Raw genomic sequence first — 17877 nt, 5'->3', positions numbered from 1 at the left:
TCGTATATCCTTACACGTATATCGATGTAAGTTCGACCAACCAATATTACACGTATGATCGACGTTAATTAAACGTAGTTTTACCACGGAAAATATACGAATATGCATCAACGTATTTTAAACCTAATATAATCGTATATCCTTACACGTAAATCGATGTAAGTTCGACCAACCAATAATTACACGTAGTATCAACGTATATTATACGAATATTAATTACGTACACACGTAATATATATACACCAACATTATCCTTAGTATACACGTATATTATACGTGCTGTGTTTACTGGGAATACTATATAGTATATAAACGTGGTATAAGTATTTAACTAAATATAATAATATAATTTATAAAATATCAAAAGTACTTACGTCGATGATCAGCTGCTGTATACTCGAATATCAATCGAACAAGCACACTTTACACTACCGTACGTTACTATAATATACTATATAAGCTTATACTATATTATAATATAAGCTTATATAACTTATAGGCGAGCTTATAGGTGAATACAAAAACAAGTAGGTACTTATAATAATATAATTATTATTAAACTTTTATTTAAATTCAAACATCGTCATTACTCTTTAAATGAACACAAAAGTAGTAGTAATTTGGGGAGTCTGAGTTAATTTTTACGGGGAGATGAAAAAAGTTCAAGGGGGAAAGTCCCCCTTGCAGTACATTTGATCACCGTATACCTAAAAATTCTAATATGTATGGTTGGGGAGTCTGAGTTAATTTTTACGGGGATATGAAAAATGTTCAAGGAGGAAAGTCCCACTTGCAGTACATTTGATCACCGTATACCTAAAAATTCTAATATGTATGGTTGGGGAGTCTGAGTTAATTTTTACGGGGAGATGAAAAACGTTTAACCAGGAATGTATGCCTTACAGTGTAACCAATATCCCTATAATTTTCTTGGGAAAAAATCAAAACGATTTTTTATTTGGCAGACAAGATATTATTGAAAACATTTAGCCAGTTATTATCGAACCGTTGTACAATCAAGTTGTGTTATTTTTTTTTTTTTTTAGTAAATTATCTTATTCATTCGATTTTTTTTCCAACCAATTATTTTTAGTTTTATTAAAAACCATGAATTTACAGAAGTTTTCTAACGATTTTCCTTCGTTGGTTTATTTAATAAGACATAATTCGTATCCAGTACATTCAGATTTTACTACATTTTTATCGAGATTAAAATCGTATAATTCATTTCCACCTACTTTGTGTCAAAATAAATATTCGCTATCTGAGGCCGGATTTAAGTATTCAGGAACTGCTGACATTGTCGAATGTTTTTGTTGTGGACTGGTCTTACAAAAATGGACCAAAGATGACATTCCGTTTGTTGAACACGCAAAATGGAATCCTAAATGTATATTTGTTTTACTTTGTAAGGGTTATGAATTTATAGAAAATGTAAAAAACGAATATTTAAAATCTACACATGTTTGTGATTGTAATCAGTCTTATTCATAGTATGTTATTTTACTTGAAGAAATTAATTACACTTCAATAAATTGTAATCATTTAAAAAATAAATATTGTATTAATCAACTTAAATGTGTTAATAATTGATTTTATATGTCGTGGACCTGTAGCCGAGTAGAATAATGCGTCAAGTCATAATTAAATATAGTAGGTTTAAAATTCAATAAAGTTACAGGTTCAAAGATCCAGGTAAGTATCCCCTCTCTACGCGTTATTTGATTTGGTTTCATGGTCACTTTAGTTTTTATATCAATTTCAACCACATAAGTTTTGTATATAATAATACAGGATTCAAGTAATATACTCAGTTTTCAAATATGTGTGTTGTAAGGATCATCCGTTATTTTATTCCACGTTATTTAAAATTAAAATATTTTTTACATTTATGCGTTTTTTTAAAAAAATTATCAAAAAATCGACTATATCAGAAAGAACACGTAGCAGTACAATATGATTCCAATTGTTGTTTCAAAGTCAGTAATCGATATACGACCTCTTAGCAAGAAAAGTGCAACTGTTGGATTTTTGGTTGATAAAAATATGTTTAATGTTATTATATTACTCCAATGTAATTTCACAAAAAAAATGATAATGGTCGATTTAATACAGTGGTATACACTAATTTCGGATTCAATTTATAGCTCAATAACTAATAATCTACATACTAATAATTGTAAACGTATAAAAATAACAGATATCATGTATTATTCAGTTAATTTAAATCAGCTTACTATCAAATTGTATGTTAATAACCAATTTATCACGTTATCATATAATGATCTACATCGAATAAAAGAATTACAAGAATGTATAAATTCGTATATTGTTGAAAAGCAGAAAAAGTTGGTTTCATATAAGTCAACTTTTGATACAGTGTATTCATTAATTAAATCAAGCATTAATATTCTACCATTATCTTGTCAGCGAAATGATTTTACAAACCAGTATATACAAAATTTTGATTTTAGCAATTATTTTGTACAGAACGAGGATTTTAGTTTTATGTATGAAATACTTCAATTCCACAATAATTCACCATCAGATATAATATTAAATGATATTAAAATATAACGTTGCGATCTACGACTGCTTTATCATCAGCTGCAGCAGCAGGTTGTTTACGAGTTGCGATCATACAGCTGCTGACTATTGTTATATTATAACAATATTATATTATATGACTATTATTAATTTTTATATTGACAACCTTTGTGTTTTTAGTGCTATGATTTATTTCTGTAAGTATTGCACATAATCATAACATTATACTTTTCTAACATTATTTTTTTTTTTTTTTTTACTCTTTAAACTTTATACTATTAATAATATTACATTAATACTAAATAAAAATTACCAATATTATTGTAAAAATAGAAACAAGATTAATTATTTTATTATAATGTTACTATTTTTATTATACAATCATTAAATTATAAATGTTTATAATTTGCAATATTGATAATATAGTATATACATTTAAATTGTTGTTAATTTATTTTTTAGTATTTTTAATAATTTTTTTCTTAGGATCTGCTGAAAACCGGTCCAATATTTCACGAACAACGTCATTGATTTTGTTTGAAATGTTCGAATCTTTTGTATCTCTAGTAGATGTATGAATTTTAATACTAGCTTCCGCATGTTTCCATCTAGTATAAAAATTCACTTTTTATATTTTTTATTTTAAACATGTTATAGTCCATAGTTTTTTACTAACCTTTCATCTGACGGAATATCTTGAATTGTACTAATTTTGTAATGCTGAATAACATAGTAGTCTTCACAGTGTGGTGCAACAGGGCATTTAAAAGTGTATGAATTATTTCCTTCCTTCATTGTTAATGTGTTCAATACATCATTTTCAACTTTCCCTTTTGATATCAAATCCATAAAAATATCCTTGTATGATTCCGATTGCTGATATATGAAATAAAGTAACATTTCAATTGATATTAAAAATGTGTGTGTGTGTGTGTGTGTGTGTGTGTGTGTATGTGTGTATAATATTTTAGAATTTACTGATTTTTGGTTTAACAGGTTTTACTGAATATGAACTTTCCTGCTATTATTTAATAAAATATCAATATAAATATAAAATTATGTTTTGTATCTATTATAATAAATGTACACACACACACACACACACACACACACACACACACAAACACAATCAAATGGGAATACTTACATCTTCATTTGATGAGCTTTCGTCAGTAACATTGGTATATGAAGACATTGTATTTTTACCTTTAATAAAAATTTACGAGTTAAGATTTTTAATATACTAGTTTTTAAAACTTGTACCAGATCAAAATATATTACTTGTTATGTAGTCTTGTAGCGGTTTTGTAATGTTGTGAAGCGACGACGCATCAAGTCTAGTAAATGATGTTGAGATTTAACACTGTCTATAATCAATGCATGCCGACTGCTTATATACAATCTAATAAGGTTGTATGAGTGTGTAAGTGATCATCGGTTTATGTATTATTGTCAGATAATTATAGGTATAAATAAAATAAATGTAGTGTACTCATTTTGTTTTAGGCTTTCCACATTTAATTAAACATAAAGGTCCTTTGACCAGATTACCTATGATAATTTATAATTTTAAATAACTTTTACACATATATATATAATGAAAAAATGTCTGTTTGCAGTTTATAATCAGTTTAATATTATGATGTGGTGTAATATTGCATGGTTATTTTATTATCAGGTAAACTGGTCTGATTAATTAGGTATAAATAAAATAAATGCAGTGTACTCATTTTTTTTAGGCTTTCCACATTTAATTGAACATAAAGGTTCTTTTATCAGATTACCTATGTTAGTTTATAATTTTAAACAACTTTTGCATAAATATACATATAATGAAAAAATGTCTGTTTGAAATTTATAATCAGTCTAATATTATGATGTGGTGTAATATTGCATGGTTATTTTATTTTCAGGTAAACTGGTCTGATTAATTAGGTATAAATAAAATAAATGCAATGTATAATTGTGTTGCACATTGTCATCATTTGATTAGATTACCCACTTTATTCAATAATTAGTAATGATTTTTTATATTTGTAAACTTTTTATCTACATATTAATTCCAATTTTTTATAAAAAAACATCAAGACCTATGTATAATAACTGCATCAGCATGTCATCTAATATTAGAAATTTATTAACTAGTGCTAATGTGGTTCAATGATGTTCTGTATATTTTCAATAAATATGATAGTATATATAAATATAGATTCATTTTTCATTGAACTCTAGAGTTTGTTAGGTCTATGATTACAGTTATATAACTAATTCTTAAATAATCTGTGTAGGGTAAAGTATACAGTTATTGGCACTCTTGAGAAAAGTGTATATTTGATTCCATGATATTTCAGACTTAAACATAGTTAAAACTTGTATTATCATTTTCAATGATTTAGCAAATTGTTATCAATTTTACCTTATGATTATTATATATAAATATTAAATACTTTTTTTTTTATTTACCATCAAGTATAAAAAAACTAAAAATTATAGTTATTGGCACCTAAAATTGTGTTATTGGTTTTATAATTTCTGTTATTGGCATCCTCTTAAATTATGTATGTAATTTAATAGTTTTACCGATTCATTTGGTTAAATTAATAAATAAAACTACCTACTTATACTATATTTTAGATAGATAGTTACTACTACTTAGGTATAACAAATAATAATTAGAAAACACATATAGGTATAAGCACCAAACAAAGTTTAAACTACACCTAACTGTAGAAAAATATACATATTTAGTTTATAATTCTTAATAAAACAACTAATGAACTAATTAATTGTGTTGTAAAGATATTTTATAATTTATTATTTAACTACCTATTTGCTTCAATTAGGTAACTCATTCTAAAATTCATAACATTTTATTTAATCACAATATGTAGTACTCTATTGTGGTTAGGAATCAAACAGATGCCTATTATAAAAAACTAAAATTAGTACATCTAGCAGCAATAATAATTATGCTAAACAACTTTAATAAGCAGGTACCTAATAGTTTAGTTAAAATATTTGATTATAATAAGAAGAAATAATAAAATACATTTTAAAGTTTAAAATATTTATTTGGTTATAATTAAAACAGTCTTATGTTTTATTATCACTCATTTAAGTATTATCATTTTCTTTTGACTTTATAGTTCACAATTAAATAAAACACAATTAAATTATTTAAGTTTCATACTTAACAAAATTTAAAAATATTAACAATATAGAACTTAATAAACTAAAAACAATTACATGATTTAATTTGTATAACAAAATATAAAAATATTAACAGTTTCGAACTTAATAAAGTAAAAAAAACAAAGTTTTTGATTATAATAAGAAGAAATAATAAAATACATTAGGTACAAAGTTTAAAATATTTATTTACCTAGTTATAATTAAAACAGTCTTATGTTTTATTATCACTCATTTAAGTATTATCATTTTCTTTTATAGTTCACAATTAAATAAAACACAATTAAATTATTTAAGTTTCATACTTAACAAAATTTAAAAATATTAACAATATAGGACTTAATAAACTAAAAACAATTACATGATTTAATTTGTATAACAAAATATAAAAATATTAACAGTTTAGAACTTAATAAAGTAAAAAAAACAAAGTTTTTGATTATAATAATAAAAAATAATAAAATACATTAGGTACAAAGTTTAAAATATTTATTTACCTACCTAATTATAATTAAAACAGTCTTATGTTTTATTATCACTCATTTAAGTCTTAACATTTTCTTAAATTTAAAAGTCAACAATTAAATTAAACACAATTAAATTATTTAAGTTTCATACCTACTCAACAAAATTTAAAAATATTGACAGTATAGAACTGAATAAAAAATCTTAATATATTAAACTAAAAATATATAAATCACATTGGTGTGATGGTTAAATTTTTTTGGCAGGAGTTACATATAAATAAAATTGATTCCTCTAATCCTTCATTACAGATTTCGTTTCTATCTAAACATTTTAGATGATAAATGTATGAACAAAACTCACAAGTCAAACCATTTTCAACATCATTTAAACTATGCCCACATGCAAAACACAGTCCAGTATTTTTATAAACACTAGAAGAACTTGACTTATTACTACATTCATCTGTGTTTAACGTCAAAACATCAGAAAATTGTTTTGTCTTAGAATTTTCAAAAAGTCCACTAGTGATAGTTTCAGCTGGTTTTTTATTTGAAGCCAATGGTTTAAAAATATTTCTGACAACATTTTTTCTTGAAATGTTTTTAGTTACAGGCACAATTTTAGTTTTAGTTACAGGCACAATTTTAGTTTTAGTTAATTTATTCTCCAGTCTTTGTTTTTTCCTGTTTTCTTTTTGTTCAATAATGCTTCTTTTTGATTGTTCTTTTTTTTCATACAGTCTTTGCCACTTATCAGAAGAAATAACAAATGGAACCCGCTCAGTATTTCTCTTACCCTTACGTTCTGGAGTTATTGGCCATATTAGACAAGTGTCAATTGGAGACACCTGAAGTTTTTTTATGTTAGCACGTGGTGTGATAATTTTGTCTTCTTGCAATACATTTTTATCAGTTGTAATTGAAATATCAATATTATTATTTTCTGGTAAAATAACTGCACTTGTACTCTGTTCAACATAAATATCATTTTGATCTACACAAAATATATTACTATCGTGATTGCTGTCATCTAGAAATAGACTATCAATTATAATATCATTGTCATGTAGATTTTCAATTATAATACGATCTTGATGTAGATTATCAATTATAATATCATCGTGATGTAGATTTTCAATTATAATACGATCTTGATGTAGATTATCAATTATAATATCACCTTGATGTTGAATACTAATTTCACCTTCGTTATTTGACTTCTCTTTTAAAAAATTGTACACATTAATTAGTGCTTGCAATTCTTTAGATATAGGTGTAATTTCTATAGAGTCATTAATAGTATTACATTTTGTTACAATTTCTGGACCAATAATATCACACAATTTATCAAAGTTCAAATTATTTTCAGTCAAACAAGGCTCATCGACTGCAGCTACTAGATTTTTGCCAAGACATTTATCAAAATTTATATTATTTGGATTCCATGGGTATAGTCCACAAGCTCTAAATCCATTTTTTAGAATGTCTGGTGTAATGGTTTCTTTAATAACATTTTGTAAAATTGGAGCAAAATCTACTTTAGTTACAGCCGCCATTGAACAATTTTGTTTCCTCCACTCAAATATTCCTTTTTTCCAACCTTCTTTGAGTGGGCGAAAAGCAGCTACGTCGGCTGGCTGTAATATCCTAGTAGAATTAGGGTATAGTGCAACTAAAATAATTTGTAAGTCAGAACAAAGTGTACTGAGTTGATATGTGAGATGACTTTTATGGCCATCAACAAATAAAATTACAGGTAGTTTTATGTTATTTTGTAGTAAAAAAAGATGAAAAATATTAGCAATAAACTCATAAAATGTTTCTGATTTCATCCAACCACTGTCAGACAGACCAATTCCCCAGTTAGACGGTACTGAGTTCAAAATATTTTGAGGAATTCTCTTGTAATTATATACAACCATCGGGTAACACATCACTCCAGCTGCACTAAATACAAACATAACGGTTAAATTTTCTTTTGAATTCCCTACTGAGACTTCATATACATCTTTACAGTCCTTGGGAGCTAAAACTGCTTTTGTTTTGGGACACAAGGAAAATCCTGTTTCATCGCCATTAAAAATTCTTGTTGGATCACTCAATATATCAAATAAACCTTCTTCTTTTAAATACTGTTTAATACCTTCAAACCATTTTTTTATATCCTGTTCACTAATACAGGCACTTGCAGCTGTCACATGTTCGCTTGTCCTGACAGATATATTTGGATGACGCTTCATGAAAGATTTGTACCATCCAATACCTATAAAAAGAATATGGTGATAATAATATAAAAATTTATTTAAAATCACAAAATTACCAGGATAATTATTTTTAAAAATAGTAGTTCGCTCATTTTTGTCCAGATATTGTTTTACACTAACTAAAAGATCATCTTTTCTTTGAGGAAATCCTTTTCGACTACTTTCCAGTATCCATTTTTCTAATGTTTTTTCTTCTTCCTCGGATAATACTGGAGCTGGTCCACATGACACTTTTTGATCAGGATTTTTAAGTCTGTGTTGTAATGTAGATCTTGATACAGAAAACTTTTTTGCTGCAGACTTTTTCGACATACCTTCATTAACTACTGCTTCAACAGCAGCAGTCAAATTTGACTGAGAAAAATGTTCTCTTTTTTTTGGCATTTCTATAAATAACAATAACACATTATTGTTTAAGAATAAGCAATATTTAATGACCAGTCAAGTTAAATTTTACTCAGGTTCTATACTTTTTAAAGTAAGTGCCAATAAATAAATTAATACATTTTATGTCCATTTCAATAATTGGCACCCTATGCCAATAACAAAAAATTCCAATATATACATATCAGTTATTGGCATACCAATTTTTCTCAAAAATAATAAAAATAAATTATTGAATATTGTATTGATTGATGAAAAATGTTCTTAGGAACTGAAATATACATCATGCTAATACTTAGAGTAGTTATAACTTAATTTAGAGCTTATTTCCTAAGTATAGTCTACTAATAAAAACAGTAAATTCTTACCAAATATTTGAGATCTCTGAGACGATTGAAACCTTTAATAATAACTAAATTAACGATATATTATTATCGACGGGAACATTTGATTACACGACATAATCAGTTTAGCCAGATATATAAAAAAAAAATCATTTAAAAGTGAAAATGCTCATTAATTAAAAATAAAATACTTTCGTAGTGCCAATAACTATACCAGTGCCAATAACTGTACACTTTACCCTATGTATCAATTCATTTTTTAACTACTACCTATTCAACGTGAACGTGCAATTCAAGATTTGTTCAGCAAACAAGTAGATTAATACCTACTATTATAAGTAAGTTATGAATCAAATAAAAATAAATATGTTTAACGCATAATTTTTAAATTTCAGTGAAATAAAAAATCAGATTAATAATGAAATATAAAATATAACTAATTCTCAAATATATACATATATATGTATATGTCAATTCATTATTTTTACTACAGCCTAATCAACGTCGACAAACTGAACACACATTAACAATTGAAGATTTGTACCATAATCAAATGAATCATATCAACAATAATATGTAAGTTAAATGTTAAATGATTAATAAAATATAAAATAACATAATATTAATTTTTTTTAATAATATAAAATTTGAATAAAATAAAAATATTAATAATTCAGTGTCTATATCATGATCAATTTCAAATAAAATTAGTATAAAAAAAAAATAAACTTAAAAAATGTGAAAATTATTGTAAAAAATATTATTTTATTTTTTAATAATATATTATAGGTTAACTACTGTAACTGGTATGAGACCATACATAAAAACCGAGTATAAATTGAAATAAACTAAATTATTATAATGTATTTTAATCAATACAAATAAAAAAATAAATATTATGTTTGTGTTTTTACTTTTTTATATACTATATTAAATAGATGAAAATATAAAATACTTATGTTGAATATAAATGTTTTATATTTTCAGACAAAAACTGAAAAATAAAATAATAATTATTGATTTTGAATTCACAAATTATCGGCGTACTGATTTCATACTTATTTCTGCAGCAATATCACAGACTCATATTAAATCAAAAATTGAACGTATGCGAGGTCGACCTTTGATAATATCGCCTGATGGAAGAATAACATTAATGAATAATTATACCTATTTGAAAACTAGAAATTTGTTACTAAACATTTTTGAAAAGAAACCAGATCAACTTCAAACTATACTGAATGAATTAAATTTAGCTATGGAAACAAAAACTTCGAACTTAACCAAAAACTATTTAAAAAACTATCTTAATTTTAAAAATCAAAATTCAATTATTTTACTATGGAATGGTAGTTCAGATAAAAATATTTTATTGAGATTAGGTCTTAATACCTATATAATGTTGAATATGACTGCATACGATACTGATAATAATAAAATATTTTATTTAAAATTAGTTAATTTTCAAAGTAATGAAACTATTTTAAGCTATAAATTAGGTTATATAAATAAAAATGGCAGATATTTATCATTGAAAGAAACTCATGATTTAATTTGTGATCTTAACCATGATATTACTTTTATACACGACGCAGTTAATGATGTAATATTAACGAAATGTATTTTCAATTACTTATGTTCAAAAAATAATTATCAGAAAATTTTAAGTAAAGTATGCATTGCACTTTAAAATTGAAAATTAACCTTTATCTATAGAGTTATACCTAACTTAATATTTTAACATGAATATATTATAAATATCACTATCATAAATCTTATTCTATAAAATCGCAAGAAAAACAGCTGATCTATAGGGAATTCGTGGAGGATCTCATGGTTGAAAAAATTAAACACCGCTCCGTTTCCCCAGTCCGCCGGACCCATCCCATCGATTCCCTATAGCGCGACCAATCGCGTACCTTCGCAGCGGCGGCGGCGGTCGGTTTTTAAACGTTTTCGAAAAACGTTACGCTTTTTACGCTGTTTTTCGACTTTTAGACATTTTCACATATAGTTCGTTTCTTTTAAAAGCCGCGTGGTTTGTACGCGATATCGGTCCATAGCCATCGCAATCGACGCCAGCGTAGGTCGTTATTATCGCTTTTCGTTTCGTCTTTTCAATTGCCGTTTGTGCTCTATTTATTAAGTTTATTTCTTTTGAACCCCGTGAATATGCGGTTTGTACACTTAAAAATTCGCGTTCACGAAATGTCAGTCGGTCTTCGTTCCAACGCACAAGTGCACAGTAAATATATACTGTTTTTTTTGTTTTGTTTTTGATTCAATAAATATTGCATTATGTGATTGTAGACGTATTATTCGGTCCGTAATAACGTAGCTGGTATATTGCTTAACGTAAACACAATTAAATGTATTATTAAACACAAATAAATGTATTATTCAAGCATACATAATAACGGTCAGATAAGTGAATAAAATACAATTAAAGTTTAAACAGTGTGTAGAATTATGTATATCGAATATATTGGTTTACGTCGCTCCGTATACACACAGCTTAATTGTTGAAGTTTTGACCATGATATGCATCACAAACTGTGGCTCGATAGGTTAGGCGTAGGTTCCCCAAACATGGGATGATAGGTAGGTCCGGGTTCGAAACCGTCGTAGCTCTCTTCGGGCGGCAACGACTGTACCGTGTATTCTATGGCACGGCCGCCCGAAGATTGACTTTTTCGCATTTTTTTTCACTTTATATTTCATAAATAATATAATAATATACATGTTAATTTTACATTATATGACTGTATATTATATATTATGTACCTATATGTTATTTAAATTATTAGGAATTTAACTCATATTATTTTCTTTAAATTGTCTTTATTTTTCGTAAGTTATTTCGAATGTTGTGTGATTGGGTTTTTGGAAAATACTATTTTTTCTCTTCACTTATAGAAGCTATATACTAGACTTATTTTCTGCAGCACATTGTTCGCTATCCGACTAAGTCGGATAGCCTACCTAGCTGACGAACTTTAAAGTTAATAGATTTTGACTTGATATGACTGACTTTCTAGACACTCCAACACGGTTTTCGACTTTACACTTTTTACATAAGAAAAACTATCGGACATGCGACGGCACATACCTACCATTCAATCCGCCGTAGACGGATTGCTCATTTTAGTTTCGTCTTAGACGGTGATGACTGACTTCCTTAACACTTAAACATGCAGGTTTTTGAATTTTTTTTTTTTTTGATATAATTATATATACATTACAGGTACATGTTTATATGTATTGTATTGGTTAATATAATATTATGTATCTATATGTTATTTTTTTTATGAATTATAATAAATAGGTACAATTTATTATAGTTATAGTTTGTATTTTTCCTAAATTATTTCGTAAGTTGTATGATAGGGTTTTCACTTATAGCCGCCCAACGTCAGGTCTGCAATCCACCGCAGGTGGATTGCCTACTTGATATGCTGTAGCACATTGTCCGCGATCCGACGAATTCGGATTGCCTACCTAGGTGGCTAATTGGATGTTAATCGATTTTGACTTGAGATGACTGACTTGCTAGACAATCCAACTCGGGTTTTGACTTTACACTATTTACATAAGAAAGAGCCACCGGACATGCGACGGCACATACCACTCTATCCGCCGCAGGTGGATTGCTTATTTTTGTTTTGTCTTAGATGGGTAATGACTGATTTGCTGGACACTCTAACATGCAGATTTTCGAATTAACATTTTCTTACACGTACAAAAAAAGCACCGGACATACGCTGGGGGGTAGTATCATCATTGAATTGCCGGTTTTCATGGGTCATGGGAGATTTCTAGACACTGAATCTTGACTTTCAAACGTTCCCACCTTCGAAACGAGACCGCCAAAGAGCCAGGCCATATCAGAAATTCTTATCACCTTCTAATGTGTAAGTGCGACATTTATAATTCGAATGTGTCTCCAAAATCGGTACTCACTTACAACTAACACGGTCAAGGGGTCCAACTATTTTTTCGATTATTCACCTATCTACGCAACTAACGGGGTCCGCAATCCACCGCAGGTGGATTGCATACCTGGTGATATACGCTTCGCATATAGTCCGCGATCCGACGCAGTCGGATCGCCTACCTATGTGATTTTATAACTGATAGCTAGACATTGATAAACCTATCGACTCTACACTTTTTAACAATGTTAACAACCAAAAGCAGCGGAGAAATGGGAGATGATCCTGGAGATCGTATCCAGCCTATCCATTTACAACGTTCGTGACGGATTGCTAGACGCTCAAACTTTTAAACATTCCCGCCAAAGCGCCAAGCCTTATCTCCAATCCATATCACTAATCCTTATCAGAAATCCTAAACTTTCGTCTTACAGCTTTTGCGACTTTTATAATTCCAACGACATTGTCTCCAAAATTGGTACCCACTCTCAGCGAGTCCAACTTTCCCAGAGTTTCACTTAGAGCTAGTCACATTATAATTTATAATTAGATTATGACTTGTAATAACATGCAATATGCTGAAAAAATTAATTTAAAATTAATAAAAAACCTTAATCTTTCAATGGTTAATGCTAATTATTGTAATTATAATCATATACTATTTAATATTTAATTTAAATATTTATATGTAATTTTTTCTTATTTAATTACAGTAAAATGCAGCGAAATTTAGTAACAAAAAAAACACGCATGAACATAATTGGAAGCGGACTCATTCAGTTAGATCGGTTTAAAAAATGTTCAAAAACTTATGTCTTAAAAAATGATTATAATTTTATAGACTTTATCAAATTTTTTGACTACGGTTTTGATATGATAATTTGTAAATTAAAAAAAATGACGCAGCAATCAAGTATTAAATTTAACTTGTATCTTGATTGTGTTTACGTGCATGTGTTAACACAGGAACGCCGAGATATTTCATTTAAAACAGAAAATATGTTAGCGTTTACAAATTCAAATTTCGAAAATTTATTAAAAAAAAATGTTTAATAAACTTATTAAGGAAGAATCTGACTTTGTCACTAGAGGGAGTGGTTGGAGTTTAGACTCAATTGATGTCTTACAGTTAAGAATTAATATTGTAAACCCGTTAAATGGATCTAGTTATTTAATTTTACCTGACTCAATACGTAATAAGAAAGCTGTTATAAATGTAAAAAACAATGATGAAAAATGTTTTAAATATGCAATTTTATCTAAGTTTAATAATCATTCAAATAAAAGTCAATTTAACAAACAATATTTTAAAATGCTTGAAAAGAAAAGTGATTTAAATTTTCACTGTATCGATTATCCGACACCAGTCAAACAAATTAAAATATTTGAACGTTTAAATTATGTGTCAGTTAATGTTTTTAGTTTAGATGATACAAATGTTGTTTTCCCATTATATATGAATAATGTAGAAAGTAAAAATCATTTCGATCTGCTTTTGATTAATCGTGGTGAAACATCGCATTATTGTTTTATTAATAATTTCGACAGACTTATTCGTAGTCAAAAGACAAAACATAAATCTAAATTAATTATATGTAAAAGATGTTTTACAGTTTTTAGTAATACTCCTTGTAAATATAAATTGTGGGGTGTTAATGGATTAAAAAAACATAAAAAAAATTGTGGAAAGCACAAACTAGGAAGACCTGTAATGTTTAAAGACGATGATGATGATTTTATTTATTTTAAAAATTTTAAAAGAACGCAACGAATACCAATAGTAATTTATTCTGACTTTGAATGTTATTTAAAACCTAAATTCACCAAACAAAATTGTAAAATTAAAACACTGATAACACATAAACATAAACCAATGAGTTATGCATATTACGTGAAAATAGATTATAATATTATACCTAAATATTTAATAAAAAAATATAAAATTCCTACGAAACTTCATGTTTACAGAAATCAAAATGCTGCAAAACATTTCTTAAAGACCATGATAGATATAGGTACAAAGGTTTATAATCTTTATCAAGTAAATATACCTATGAATAAATTAACTAATGACGAAGAGCTTAAATTTCAAAATGCAAAAATATGTGAATGCTGTTCCAAATCATTTAAAAAAAATAAATTAATTAAATTAAGAGATCATAATCATTTTACAGGACGTTTTAGATCAGTTGTTTGTTTAAATTGTAACTTTGAATTGTGTAACGTTTCGTTTCTACCGATATACTTTCATAACTTAGCCTATGACAGTCATTTCATTGTTCGTGAACTTGGTTGTAATGAAAATGATATTCATGTAATACCTAATTCATCAGAAAAATATATATCGTTTAGTAAATCAATTCAAGATAAATTTAGTATAAAATTTATTGATACATTTCGTTTTATGTCAGAGTCTCTTAGTTCATTAGCCGATAATTTATCTGATGATAAAACTAGATTTAGGGAAACCTTAAAAATATTTTCTCTGTCGACTTTAAATTTAGTTACACGTAAAGGTGTGTTTCCTTATGAATATATTGATCATCCTAGTAAATTAAATGAAACATGTTTGCCACCAAAAAAATCCTTTTATAATTCGTTAAGAGACGAAGAAATTAGTGACGAAGATTATACCCATGCTCATAAGATTTGGAAAAGATTTAATTTAAAAACATTAGGAGAATATAGTGATTTATATTTAGCCACTGATGTATGTTTACTTGCTGACGTTTTTGAAAATTTTAGAGATCTTTGTTTGCAAACACTTAAATTAGATGCTTCACATTACATGACCGCCCCAGGATTTGCATTTGATTGCATGTTGAAACATACTAATGTCCGACTAGAACGACTTAAACAATACGATTTCCAATTATTTCTGGAGAATGGATTACGCGGTGGCATTTGTCATTCGGTTAAAAGACATGTAAAAGCAAACATTCCTAATATCTAAAATATTAATTATGATTCGAATAAGCCTGTAACGTGGTTAGCTTACCTGGACTGTGTAAATCTATATGGAAAGTCTATGCTATCCGCTTTACCTTATAAAAATTTTGAATGGTTTGACGATTTATCTATAGATATAACACAAATTGAAGATGATGCTGAATATGGTTATATTTTAGAAGTAGATGTTATTTACCCTAAACAATTACATAAAAATCATAACGATTTTCCATTTTTACCAGAAAATAAATGTCCACCAAATTCTAAAGTAAAAAAACTTTTAACAACTTTAGAATCAAAATTTAATTATGTAGTTCATTATAGAAATTTAAAACAAGCCATTGCCAATGGATTAAAAGTAAAAAAAGTTCATAGGATTCTTCGTTTTTCGCAATCAAAATGGATGGCACCATATATTGAGTTATGTACAAATATGAGGGTAAAGTCACGAAATGAGTTTGAACGTCAATTTTGGAAGTTATTGGTTAACAGTGTGTTTGGAAAATGTATGGAAAATGTTAGAAAACGGATGTTAATGACACTAGTTTCTAACGAGAAAAAAGCTCATCGTTTAATGTGTAAAGTAACATTTAAAGATAGAACAATTTACTCAAAAAAATTAATGGCAATTCATATGAATAAAGAAAAAATTAAGTTTGATAAACCTATTTATGTTGGATTTGCAATATTAGATATTTCAAAAACGATAATGTATCATTTTCATTATAATATAATGAAAAACGTGTATGGAAATAAAATTGATATTGTATATTCAGATACTGATTCACTAGTTTATGAAATTAGAACTTTAAACTTTTTCGATGACATAAAACATAAATTGTTTTTTTACTTTGATACTTCAAACTATCCTAAAAATCACTATTGTTATAGTGATCTTAGAAAAAATCAACCAGGGAAATTTAAAGATGAAATGAAGTCTGAAATATTATTAGAATTCATTGCTTTACGTCCTAAACTTTATGCATATAAAATAAATAACGAAGAAGTAAAAAAAGCTAAAGGTGTAAAAAAGTATGTAATTGATAAACACATGAAATTCAACGAATATTTGGAAATATTAAATGCTTATACCAATAATTTATGATCAAAAAATATGTAAAACTATGAATTTTATACAGTCAAAAAACCATTTTGTTTATTCTAAATCTGTAAAGAAAATTGCTCTTAGTGCTAATGATGATAAAAGAATTATTATGCATGATGGTATTAATACTATTGCATATGGCCACTATCTTTTAAAAAAATAGTACATATTAGTAGTATATATATACCATTCCTGGCGCAGTCCATATTATATCAATAAAAGATCACAAAGAAAACAATGTGTAAAAAGATCAGAAAATCTAAATGCAATAATAATTAAAATATTTTTCGCAAAACTTATGAAATGCAATAATAATTAAAATATTTTCCGCAAAACTTAATTATTAAAAATAAAAATCGAAATGCAATAATAATTAAAATATTTTTCGCAAAACTTATGATATTAATAATTAAAATCTAGATGCAATAATAATTAAAATATTTTTCACAAAACTTATGATATTAATAATTAAAATCTAAATGAAAAAATGTATTAAAAACTTATATATTTAACACTCACCCAAATGGGGCACACGTTATTATTATATATTTTTCTAATCTTTTTGATTTTGATTTCTAATTAGTGTATTGAGATGGTCTACAAAATCATTTCTGTCTATTTTTGTTTTATAATGTCCCCAAGCTAATGTATCAATACCATTTTCTAAAATAAATCTTTTATCATCATAAACACTTA

At 27.0% G+C, this 17877-nt stretch overlaps 1 protein-coding gene across 1 annotated transcript; it reads right to left on the bottom strand.

The window, feature by feature from the left end:
- Positions 1 to 2910: 2910 nt before the first annotated feature.
- Positions 2911 to 4167, bottom strand: LOC132937100 (uncharacterized). Its single transcript, XM_061003928.1, has 4 exons — positions 3829 to 4167; positions 3695 to 3753; positions 3224 to 3423; positions 2911 to 3155 (listed from the first exon to the last, which is right to left on the bottom strand). Exons 2-4 carry the CDS (start codon positions 3740 to 3742, stop codon positions 2999 to 3001), a joined length of 405 nt encoding a protein of 134 aa, XP_060859911.1. The 5' UTR covers positions 3743 to 3753; positions 3829 to 4167; the 3' UTR covers positions 2911 to 2998.
- Positions 4168 to 17877: the final 13710 nt, after the last annotated feature.

The sequence above is a fragment of the Metopolophium dirhodum genome, chromosome 1 (assembly GCF_019925205.1).
Source record: "Metopolophium dirhodum isolate CAU chromosome 1, ASM1992520v1, whole genome shotgun sequence".
Taxonomy (NCBI): Eukaryota; Metazoa; Arthropoda; class Insecta; order Hemiptera; family Aphididae; genus Metopolophium; species Metopolophium dirhodum.
Note: the sequence above shows the minus strand (reverse complement) of the source record. Positions and strands in the feature narration are given on the sequence as shown.